This window comes from Myotis brandtii, unplaced genomic scaffold (genome assembly GCF_000412655.1).
Source record: "Myotis brandtii unplaced genomic scaffold, ASM41265v1 scaffold327, whole genome shotgun sequence".
NCBI lineage: Eukaryota > Metazoa > Chordata > Mammalia > Chiroptera > Vespertilionidae > Myotis > Myotis brandtii.
Genome location: NW_005362585.1, coordinates 462569 through 475118, shown reverse-complemented (window position 1 = coordinate 475118; position 12550 = coordinate 462569). Strand labels below are relative to the sequence as shown.

At 43.2% G+C, this 12550-nt stretch overlaps 2 protein-coding genes across 4 annotated transcripts in view; one reads left to right on the top strand and one right to left on the bottom strand.

Annotated features, from left to right (window-relative positions):
- Positions 1-12550, bottom strand: part of LOC102244238 (zinc finger protein 157) — a 38995-nt gene that overhangs the window by 2039 nt on the left and 24406 nt on the right. The gene's annotated exons all lie outside the window — the stretch shown is intronic.
- Positions 1-12550, top strand: part of ZNF41 (zinc finger protein 41) — an 18185-nt gene that overhangs the window by 522 nt on the left and 5113 nt on the right. The window contains exons 1-4 of one of the 3 annotated variants that reach the window (XM_014543508.1): positions 34-393; positions 3752-3995; positions 8777-8903; positions 9167-9262. In XM_014543508.1, the coding sequence (XP_014398994.1) occupies positions 3924-3995; positions 8777-8903; positions 9167-9262 (295 nt within the window). In that variant the 5' untranslated portion in view covers positions 34-393; positions 3752-3923. Of the gene's footprint in view, positions 1-33; positions 394-3751; positions 3996-8776; positions 8904-9166; positions 9263-12550 lie in introns of those variants that run through there. The other 2 variants (XM_014543507.1, XM_014543509.1) reach the window with 2 other exon arrangements.

Below are 12550 nucleotides of genomic sequence, written 5' to 3'. Positions count from 1 at the left end.
GGGGTGGGTGGGGGGAGATCGGGCTGGGGACCGCAGGCTCCAAGGCAGAAATGATCACTCTTCCAAGATGGCGACTCCCGGTGGGAGATTCCCAAGGGGACAGCCATGTTAGCTGCCGGACAAAAGTCACTGAAGCAAATTGGAGAGGCCCCTCTACTCCCCCCGACACGCACACGCACGGAGAGGTCGCGAGTGCGCCGGGTGGCATTGCAGATCACTCCCCAGGCGACACCGAGCATGTGCAGGATGGAAGAGGCCCTCCAGCGCGCTTTCAACACTTAGGGCTCCTGGCCTGAGTTTAACAGGGGTGGCGATTAAGGGCCAGGAAAGCAGCCACGGAATTCTGTGGGTTTTATCACGTGGATTTGGTCCTCAGTGATGGTGCCCTGTAGGGTGAGTGAAGGGGCTTCCCTGAGGTCACTTAGGAGGCGTGCAGAGGAAGTGGGGGGACCTGCCTTGGAATTGGTTGGTCCTCCTGTATCTTTGTTTTCTGTGTCATTAATTTCTGCCCTTGATTTCATTATTTTCTTTTTTAAAAAATTCTTATTTTTAAACTCCTAACTGAATGCGTATCTCATTAATGTTCAATCATTACAATTTTATGATGTAATATAAGCATTAAGTTCATGTTTCCCCCAGGGAACACTTTAGCTCCATGTCCCAAGTTTTGATATGTAACATGTTCACCATGGTTCACTTCTAATGTTTTCTAATTTCTGCTGCGGTTTTCTCTCTGATGCCTTAGTTACTTAGATATTTGATATCTCAAAAAGTTGAATTTTTTAAAAAATATACTCTATTGATTTTTTACAGAGAGGAAGGGAGAAGGATAGTTAGAAACATCGATCAGCTGCCTCCTGCACACCTCCTACTGGGGATGTGCCCTTGACCAGAATCGAACCTGGGACCCTTCAGTCCACAGGCCGACGCTCTATCCACTGAGCCAAACCGGTTAGGGCAAAAAAAGTTGACATTTTTGTTATTGATTTCACAACTACAGAGAGAGACTGTCATCTGAGTGATTATTAGGTGCAGGAATGGATGTTTTTAAGTTCAATACATACCACCAGGTTACTTTCTAAAACTTGTAAAATTGGAACTCCCACCAGCAACCTACAAAACAGCTCATTCCAAGATCCTCTCCCACACTGAATGTTAGTGCTTTTTAAATTTTCCTCATTCTCAGAGCCAAACACAATGATATCTAGCTTATTTTGTTGTGTATTTTCCTGCCAACTACTGGTTGAACGTCTTTTCCTCTTTATTAGCCATTGAAATGTACATAATTTTTAAATTTTTTCTATCCTTTGCTCTTTTATCATTTGGGTGGCTTGTCTTTCTTACTAATTTGTGGATATTAACCTTGTGTCATTTCTTGTCATTATATTTCTTTTGTCTCTATCTATGTTTATTTTTATAAGGTGTGTTTACATATAATTAGAAGGAATAATAATCTGATTAAATATAAGATTTTATTCTTTACAGGTTCTTAGTGTCTTTTCTTGCTTAGTGAGTTCTCCCCATTTCATGCTTAAACAAATATATACCTTAAATTTAACATTTTTTGTTTTAAAATTTTAAATATTTCTTATGTTTTATTATAATTCTAGGCTTGCTAAAATCCTAGTGAAATTTTTATTTAAATGAGTCATTACATTTTAAATATGTTTTAGAGAGAGGAAGGGAGAGGGATAGAGAGATAGAAACATCCATGAGGGAGAAACATCTATTGGCTGCCTCCTGCACGCTCCCTACTGGGGATAGAGCCCACAACCTGGGCATCTGCCCTGAATCGAACTATAACCTGATGGTTCATGGGTCAATGCTCAAACGCTGAGCCACACTGGCTGGGCTATGGTTTTAGTTTTTTATTTTAAATATTTTTATTGATTTCAGACAGGAAGGGAGAGGGAGAGAGAGATAGAAACATCAATGATGAGAGGGAATCATTGATCGGCTGCCTCCTGCATGCCCCCTACTGAGGATCGAGCCTGAAACCCGGGCATGTGCCCTTGACTGGAATAGAACCCGGGGGAATGGAACCCGGGACCCTTCAGTCCGCAGGAAGACACTCTATCCACCGAGCCAAACCGGCCAGGGCTATGGTTTTATTTTTTAAAGTTAAATTTTAATGCAACTGGAAGTTATTCTGGTGTGGGGTGTGAGATGGGATCAATGTTTGTGTTTTCCATTTGGATGGAAAATTTGCCAGCACCCATCATTCATGAATACCCCTTTCTAACTCAATTAAATACTCATTGGGCCATGAGAGTTATTGGTGGGGACACTGAGGTGCTGAATGATTGATTCACCTGGGATTACCAGTCTTTGGGAGTCAGATTTCGGGGGCCTATAGGAGTCATTGACTTGCACCTGTGGACATCGGTAATTGCAGGACTGTGTGAATTGAGAAGTGATGGACCGGAAGGTCTATTGTTGAGGATTTTATGGGAGTCACTGATTCTATATATGGGCTGTGAGTTACAGGGTCCTCTAAGCAGTCGGGTTTGGTCCCCAAGGAGGCTTAAGCAGATCCATGGTTGCTTTTCAATGGAAACCAGTTGATGGCACCTTTGGGACACACTTTTGTCAGTGTCAGTTGATGATGCAGGAGCCTGTGCAGACATGCTGGTTTTCCAAGCCCAGATGGGAATTGGAGGGAGGGGGGCAGGCAATGAGTTTACATTTTCATCTTTGGCATAAGAGGGTGGGCTCTACAAGTTGCTCATAATGTACATTGAATTATACAGAAGATTGGTGTATGCACATGTGACATGACATGGTCACCTCTCAGATGAAGCACTGTGAAGGCAGCAGGAAACAGAACTAATGTTTATTGTGACTGTGCCTTGTATAAAATACCTTACAGCACAGTAGTTAAGAAAATGCACTTCGGAGCCAGGTATACCTGAGTTTATGTCCTTCCCCCTAATCTTAGTGATCTTGGAGCAAATTTCTTAGTATCTCTGAATGGCTCTATCTCATGGTAAATGGTAATCTATATAATAAAAGCCTAAACGATCGTTATGGCGGAACGACCAGAACAACCAGTTGCTATGATGTGCATTGACCACCAGGGGGCAGACGCTCAACACAGGAGCTGCCCCTGGTGGTCAGTGTGCTCCCACATGGGAAGCGCCGCTCAGCCAGAAGCCTGCCTTCGCAGCAGCGCTAAGGAACAGCGGGCTGAGCAGTAAGGAGCAGTGAGCAGGCAGGCAGTAAGGAGTGAGGGGTCCTGGACTGCGAGAGGGTGCAGGCCAGGCCGAGGGACTCCCCCTCTCTCTCCCCCTCCCCCAGTGCATGAATTTCATGCACCAGGCCTCTAGTAATAATAATAATAGTCCACAGGATGAGTGTGAAAATTAAATGAGTTATCTAGTAAAATATGCCTGGCATGTTATAATAGCGATATTTAATTAATGGTGTGTGTTCTAGGTGCTAAGTGAAAGTGAGTACTTTCGAACCCTCACTTCATTTAACTGTAACAACCATATGAGACAGGTATTTTTATCCTGTCTTAAGATGAAACTCAGGCAAAAGTGACTTCCCCAGAGTTGGAATTCAAACCCTCATTTATTTTACAACAAATCTCATGAGTTTTTCCCATATTCTACACTAATAGTGGGTGTTGGTTTTACTGAACTTTTCTCTTCCACAATGTCCAGCACAGTGAGCCATCCCTTGGTGCCCCCCAGGAAGCATTTCTGGGGTGATGCTGGTTTGACTAACCATGTGGACACTGTCTTTCCAGGTTTCTTGGGGTCTCCTTGGAGCTCCTGGACCAGACCCCACAGTGAAGGCTGCAAGATCTTCCTTCTGGTCCCAGAAGCTCTGGTTGAGTCCACAGACCCTGCCTGGCCCTAGGCTCCTGGGAAGAGCGGAGTTGTCAGCAAGAGAGCCAGAGGGCTGAGGCCCAAGTAAACATGCCAGCCAACCACAGCTCTCCCCAGGGGAATTGGTCCCAGGCTGCAGAGGAACATGGCAGGTTGTGTGAGGTGAGAAGGGAGCAGACTCCAGGGGCAGGCATTCATTCAGTAAAGAGATACTCCCGACCTGTCACCAGGACCTCAGGGCAGGGGCAGGTGGGTTACAGGGGCATCAGATTCCGGACTGGCTGCCCCTAAGACAGATCACTAGCCTCCTGCTGTGTAAGCACCACGTGGCTCATGTCCCTCACCCAGAGGAGAATGTGATGTGTCTGATGGAGGAAAGGTGGGACAGGAGGGTCAGCACCATACCTGGAGGAGACAGGCAGTTCCCTGCAGGGTGTCTGCAGGCCCTAGCCAGGGAGACCTTACATCCTGGCTCCCAGCACAGACCCTTCACTCTCCACTGGCTCTTTGCAGATGCTCAGCCGATCCCCACTAGAGCCTCATTTTCCTCTGGTCTCTGAGGATTTGCTGATTTCTCCTCTATCCTGATCTAAGGCAGAAAAATCCCTTTTCTTTCCGTCGTAGGGTGACCACAGTCTCCAGGGCCTTTCTAGTTCTTTCTCCTTTCAAAGATGAACAAAATGGCCTGAAAAGGGACGTGACTTGCCCTGGTGGCTGAGATTGTAAATGACAAATACTGGACTGGAACCCAGTCCACCCTCGCCACACTGCAGCCCAGACCACGTATCCCACTAAAAGTTCCCCTGGAGATTCTATAAACAGGAAGACGATGACAGAGCCAGACCCTACCAGACAGCTCCCTCCTTCAGACTGTCCTGTGGACGCTGTCACCTATGGGATAGGCTCATTGTCACAGAGGCTCAAGGTCATGTGGTAATTAGGATAATATTAAATTTTTAAAATTTATTTTTATTATTTCATAATTTGACAATAAAATGTTAGAAAATTCAGGTAAGCAACTACAAGAGAATAAAACATTACTTGTAAATTCAGCACTACCCCTAATTAGCCAGTGTTAACATATAGCTCTATTCCCTTTCAGCTGTTTTCCCCTTTGTATGCGCATGAGTGCATGTGTGGGGGTATATGTGTGGGGCTGTGAGTGTGCATACATACCATACACATATACATTATATACCTCCAGTTTATATAGCATTTAGTTGCCTCCATTTTAACTTGGCAGTTTAACATAATTTTCTAGGCAATAAATCTTTTTCTTCATATACACATGATGCATAGCATTATGTCTTTTAGATAAACTATAATTAACTTAACCAGTCTACTATATATGCATTTAAAGTGTTTCAGGGTTTCTTTTATGATTAAAACTGCTGTGGTGAAATTTCTACACTTAAATCTTTTTGCCCAAGTCACTAAAACTACATTTTGAGTCATACTTTTTCAGCCATATTTTGAGTCATACTTTTTCAGCCCCACACTCTTTCTCCTCTACTTCTGGAATTCTGATGACATGAATGCCAGATCTTTGCTTATAGTCTCACAGGTCCCTGAGACCCTGCTCATTTTTTTCCAGTCAATTTTCCTTCTATTGTTCAGATTGGATTATTTTTATTTTCCTACTGTCAGGTTCTCTGATTCTTTACTTTGCCCTCTCTATTCTGCTATTGGGCTCATCCACTGAGTCTTTAAATTTTGGTTATTGTATTTTTTCAGTTCTATTGTTTTTATTTTTTTAATCCTCACCCAAGGATATTTTTCCATTGATTTTTAGAGAGAGTGGAAGAGAGAGGGAAAGACAGACAGAAATATCAATGTGAGAGAAACACATTGATTGGTTGCCTCCTGCACAGGCCTCGACCAGGGCCCGGGCCCGGGCCTGGGAGGAGCCTGCAACAAGGTACATGCCCTTGACCAGAATCAAACCCGGGCCCCTTCGGTCCACAGGCTGATGCTCTATCCACTGAGCCAAACCGGCTAAGGCCATTCAGTTCTCTTTTATATCTTTTTTTTTTTTTTTGCTGAGACATTCTATTTTTGCATTTATTTTAAGTATATGGAAGCATTTTTATGATGGCTACTTTAAAAATCTTGTCAGCTAATTCTAACATCTGTGTCATCTCAGTGTTTGTGTCTGATGATTGACTTCTCTTATTCAAGTTGAGATTTTTCTGCTTCTTCACATTGATGCCTGATTTTCAATTATGTCCTGGATACTTTGGGAAGTATGAAACTCTAGATATTACTTAAATCTTGTGTTTAGCAGGCCCCTTCTGACTCTATTCTGCTACAAAAGGAGAATCTCCTCCTTAATGCCTGATGGAGGCAGAAGTTCAGATTTCCCACTAGGCCTCCTCTCACATCCCAGAAGGGAATGAGCACCTTGTTGCTGCGGGGGAAGGATGGACTATCAGGCTCTCCACCAGGTGGAGAGGCAGAAGGCACCTCCTTACTGGGGGAGGGGGGGGGTGGAAATCCAAGATCCCCACTTAGCCTTTGCTGATGGGAATGGTGGTGGGGCCACAGTTTTTCTGAGATGCTTGGCTGGACTAGGGCAGTTATTGTCGAAAAATTTCTCTCTTGCTACATTGCCCCATTTCCTGGGACTCTGACTAGAGAGAGCAGTCTTTCTTGGGGCAGTTTTTGTGACGATTGGCATTCTGGGCTGCCAGTTACCACAGCACTTAGTCCAGTATATATGGGGCTAAAAGAAAATTCAGGAAAATCACTGCTGTGGCAGTCCTCAGGCTCTGAAGTTCCTAGCCAGTTTGCCTTGCCTCTCCAACTGACAGAGTGTTCTTATCTTTGTTTTACATATAATGCCCAGGGCTTTTAGCTGTACTGACCAAGTTGAAGCAAGGAAAAAACATGCCTATTCCATTTTGGTCCTATTGGTAAATTCTTTTTTTAAAAAAAATGTTTTTATTGAGTTCAGAGAGGAAGGGAGAGGGAAAGAGAGACAGAAACATCAATGATGAGAATCATGGATCAGCTGCCTCCTGCATGCCCCCCACAGGGGATCCAAGCCCATAGCCTGGGCATGTGCCCTTGACCAGAATCGAACCCAGAACCTTTTAGTCCGCAGACCAAAGTTCTATCCACTGAGCCAAACCAGCTAGGACCCATTGGTAATTTTTAAGTTAATTTTTTTGAACAGTTAATATATTAATTTGGTTCTCTTCCCAACACCCCAGGTCTCCCTAGCACAGAAAACCATTCCCGATTAGTTTGTGTGTGGGTCTAGTGGGGTATATGCTTAGAGATGATGCAAAGAAAAACAACAAAGAAAATTTCCTTAACATTTTTCCATAAAGATGGTTGATACTGTTACTGTTATATTAAACACGGATTTTTTAAAATTTACTATTAATTTATACTTTTTTATCATGAATAGTGCTGCTGTAAATATTTTGAACATGCCTCCCGCTGCGTATGTGCACATATTCCAATTGGGCATATTTCCATGAGTGGAATCACTGTGTCCTCGTCTATGCATGTCTTCAACATTACCAGATGAAGCCAAAATGCTTCCAAGTATGGTTGTACCAATTTACTGCCATCCGTTAGTTATGTGAGAGTTCTCATGGCACCATCTTGTCTTCATCACTTCATATTCAGTCCTTTTCACTGAAGACATTCTAGGGCAGCGGTTCTCAACCTGTGGGTCGCGACCCCTTTGGCGGTCGAACGACCCTTTCACAGGGGTCGCCTAAGACCATCCTGCATATCAGATATTTACATGACGATTCATAACAGTAGCAACATGACAGTGATGAAGTAGCAACGAAAATAATTTTATGGTTGGGTCACAACATGAGGAACTGTATTTAAAGGGCCAGAAGGTTGAGAACCACTGTTCTAGGGGTTGTGTAGTGGTTTGGATTTGCATTCCCTGGTTAACTAAGGAGGTTAAGCCCTTTTATGTGCCTGTTGGTGCTTTGGATTTCCTCTTTTGTGAAATGCCTGTTGAAATCCTTTGCCCACTATTCTACTGGGTGGGCTCTTTTCTTCCTATTGGTTTGTGAGAGTTGTTTACATCCTCTAAATATGAGCCTTTGTCAGTGCTGCAGATATCTTCTTCTATTCTGCAGCTTTCCTTTTCTGTCTTATAATGTTGTCTTTTAAATGAATAGAAGTTTTAAACTTCATTGTAGATAAGCTTATCAATTTTTTCTTTATAGTTAATGGTTTTTTTGCATCTTGTTTGTGAGTTATTTTCTTAATCCAGGATCATGAAGATATTTGTCTATATTATCTTTTAAAGGCTTTATTGTTTGCCTTTGCCCCATACATTTCTTTTAAAAAAATGTCTTTCATTGATTTCAGAGAGGAAGAGAGAGAAACATCAAAGATGAGAGAGAATCATTGATCTGCTGCCTCCTGCACGCCCCCACACTGGAGATTTAGCCCACAACCCAGACATATGCCCTTGGCCAGAATTGAACCCAGGACCCTTCAGTCCACAGACCAATACTCTATCCACTGAGCCAAACCAGCTAGGGCCATGCATTTCTTCCAAATGCCTTGTAGCACCCTTTGTGTCCTATGTTAGTGTCTAAGTCTTTAATTTGTTCTATTTTATTCAACTCTATTGCCATTGCCGAGCACAGAATTGATCAGTAAATGTATTGTATCTAGTTCCTACATTAATTAGAGGACTTAAAGAGAATCTGTCTTGACCATCATTTTTGAAAAAAATGAATGACTTAATATTCGAATAAATGAATGCATGTAGCACACAATGAATGTCAAGCTACTTCAATAAGCTTTTTCTCTAACAAAATAAAATGCAAAACTAGGTACTGAGTGAAAATCCTACATGATAATTATGGTAAAAGTCATGAAAAACAACTTCCTATCTATCTTCCCTCTATCCCCTCCACCCCCATGCTGACCATGTTTTGAACAGGATTGTGTTGTTACAGGTCTCATTGTCATTTGAGGATGTGACTGTGGACTTCAGCAGAGACGAATGGCAGCACTTGGACCCTGCTCAGAGATGCCTGTACTGGGATGTGACAATGGAGAACTACAGCCACCTGCTCTCAGTGGGTAAGTACAGCCAACCTATGTGTCTGCCAGGGGCCTCAGTGAGGCTATTTCCATTCTCAGCTGCTGAGTGCTCTGGGGCATCTCAAGTGTGCAATGATGTCATTTTTTTATTTGTCTAGATTCTTCCATCTGTTTTGAGCATTATTATTATTACTCTAGTCCCAGGGAAATGTATTACTTTTCTGAAGAACAAATGGAAGTACCATTGAAAGGTCCCTGAAACCCATTTAGCTGGACCCAATCTTTATCATGTCTATTAACAGGGTACCAAGTTCCCAAACCAGAGGTCATCTTCAAGTTGGAGCAAGGTGAGGGACCATGGACGTTGGAAGGGGAAACCCCACATCAGAGCTGTTCAGGTGAGTAAGTGTGATCCATACAGACAGGGGAACATGGAAGTAAATCTCACTTTTGTAGGAGAGGTTGATACCTTTCAAAGGCTGTGAAGATAACCTGTCTTGGAAATTCTAAACTTTTGGACTTGCTTGAGGGATAGTTGACAGAAGCTTCTCTGATACCTAAATGCCATTTCCATCTATGACCCTTTTTCTCTTGGCTTTTTTCTTTAAATATATTTTTATTGATTTCAGAGAGGAAGAGAGAGGGAGAGAGAGATAGAAACATCAATGATGAGAGAGAATCATTGATCAGCTGCCTCCTACACATCCCCTACTGGGGATCGAGCCCACAACCCGGGCATGTGCACTTGACTGGAATCAAACCCGGACTCTTCAGTCCGCAGGCCAATGCTGTATACACTGAGCCAAACCAGCTAGGGCTTCTCTTGGCTTTTTGACAAGAAAGCTGTCTCTAATTTTGTACCCTGGGATCATATACATACCATGTTATTTTATCTAGAACCTTTTTATACTTCCTACTCCACCTCCACCCCCCTTATCTTAGATTCTGTCCTTGTACATTTAGGTATTTTTTTGGTAAGAGAACATTTGGTAAATTCCAGAAGTAGAAGAAGTAATTCCTAGAAGAAATGGGCTTAGGAAATGAGTTATTGAGGTAAAGAAAGGGCCATTTGGGGCTTGGGAGTGAAGAAGCTAATGAACACAGACACCAGGGGAGTGAGGGCATGAATGGGGGAGTGGGAGGGCAATAGGGGGATAAGGACACATATGTAATACCTTAATCAATAAATTAAAAAATTAACAACATAAACCGATAAACAAAAATGGATCTAGAGACAGAGAAGCATCGATCAGATGCTCAAACCTCAGAGGGAAGGCAGGGGAGGATGGGACTAAGGGGGAGAGATCAACCAAAGGACTTGTATGCATGCATATAAGCATAACCAATGGATACAGATACGGGGGGGGTGAGGGCATGCGTGAGGGTATGGGGGGGAAATGGGGGGATAAGGACACATTTGTAATACCTTAATCAATAAAGGAAAAAAATTAAATTTAAAAAAAGAAACAAGAAGCTAATGGTAATGTGCCTAGGGCAGGGAGCGAGAGAGGGAAGGGAAAGAGAAAGGCACAGGTGTGCTCCCTGGAGGGGGAGCACCCATTCAGGTATTTTTAAATTTCTTCTCTTTTATTCCAATTCCCCATATCCATTACGTATGTCTCCTCCCATGGGCAACTGGTCTAATGTATTTGATCTTTGTGTTTGTATGGTATTCTCTTAAAGTCTAAAGTATGGGTTTGTGAGTATGTAGTTTTACACTGTGCTATGTGTCTTAATTGTATTCTTTTTTTTCCCACTTGTTTTCTCTTGTCTTTTTGATGATAACCATTCTAACAGGTGTGAGGTGATATCATTGTGGTTTTTATTTCCCTGATGATTAGTGGTGTTAAGAACCTTTTCATGGACCTGTTGTTCATCTGTATGTCTTCTTGGAAAACTTTCTATTCAGTTCCTTGGCCATTTTCAAATCAAGTTGGGTTTGGGGGTTAGTGTTTGTAGGTTTGTTTTTCTATTGCGTTATGTGAGTTCTTTGTATATTTTGGATATTAACCTTTTATCATGTGTATGACTTGCAAATATTTTCTCTCGTTTCAAAGTTTGCCCTAGATATTGTAGATTGTTTCTTTTGCTGTGCATTTTCTTCATGTCTAGTGCATCTATTGTCTTCCCTGAATCTGACTCTATTCTGTGCTCTGTTTGTTCAGATGATGCATTTTCACCCTGTGATCAGATTGCACTGTTCCATAAAATAACTCTTAATTACTTCACCATATACAGCTCCTTCCTTTTTCTCCTCCTCCATCTCACAGGAACTTAGAGAAAAACACAGGATTTTAGACTTTGTGGTAACTGAGGCTTTCACCTGTTTTTAGAATGTCCCCATAATTAAGACCCTGTTTCTGTTGTATAATTCAAGGTGTTATTGGGAGAGAGAAACTGCGGAAGTTGAACATAAAGAATTATTAGTGCCCTGGCCGGTGTTGCTAAGTGGTTATAGTGTTGACCCACTGATCAAAGGGTCCTAGGTTGGATTCCCAGTCAAGGGCACATACCTCAGTTGCAGGTTCATCCCTGCTCACAGTCAAAGTGCGTGCAGGAGGCAACCAATGGATATGTCTTTCTCACATCTATATTTCTCTCCCCCGCCCCTCCTTCCTCCCTCCTACTCTCTCTAAAAGTCAATGGAAAAATATCCTCAGAGAAAAAGAATTATTAGCTATAGTGGAGTTGGAGTAACAAGGGATGGTTAGTAAAAGTAAAGAGAACTCTAAAGAATAAAAGAATAGTGGGAATAAGGAACAGCCAGTACCTCTACTATTGTGACGGAGCACCCAAGCAAATGTCTCCCCTGCTTCCAAGGGATGCAATCCAGACTTCGTGGGGAGGCACTGCATGGTTCATGGCATGGCAGAAGAGTTGCTGTGGTGCCATGTTGACAGAACTTGCTAGAAATCTGCCTGCTGGGGTTCCAGAGAAAACTGACCATGGGGAAGCGCCTTTCTGGAGGTATTCCACTCCCAATCATCTGAGGGGGGGGAAGGGAAGGTAAACCACTTGGTGCTGCAGGAGCTGGGTGCTGAAATCACCCATTACAGACAGGAGCTGAGCTCCAGAGAAGCGTCCCACACTGCAAGGCCTGGTTGCTGAGGAAGCTGCATGTGCATCAGAAGCCAGATGTTAGCAAAGCCACCCACGCTGCAGGAGCCTGGTGCTGGACAAGCTGCCCTTGTTGAAAGTGTGCTGAGTGAGCCCACTAGAACCAGGAAGCAAACCCCCTTCCCCCTGCAATGTCTCTCCATTACCCTCTAATGACCAAGCTCATCATTGTACCAGCTGGCAAAGGAAAAACACACTTAAAGAGACCCAGATCCATTTTTGTAGAGTGGACAAGAAAGCATAAATTTGAAGTTGAGAGGCAATAAATTGATAACTGGCGCCCTAGCCAGCTTGGCTCAGTGGATAGAGCATCAGCCTGTGGACTGAAGGGTCCCAGGTTCGATTCCAGCCAAGGGCACATGCCTGGGTTCCGGGCTCAATCCCCAGTAGGGGGTGTGCAGGAGGCAGCCGATCAATGATTCTCTCTCATCAATGATGTTTCTCTCTCTCTCTCCTTCTCCCTTCCTCTCTGAAATCAATAAAGAAATGTATTTTTAAAAAATTGATGCCGAAACCGGTTTGGCTCAGGGGATAGAGCGTCGTCCTGCGGACTGAAAGGTCCCAGGTCC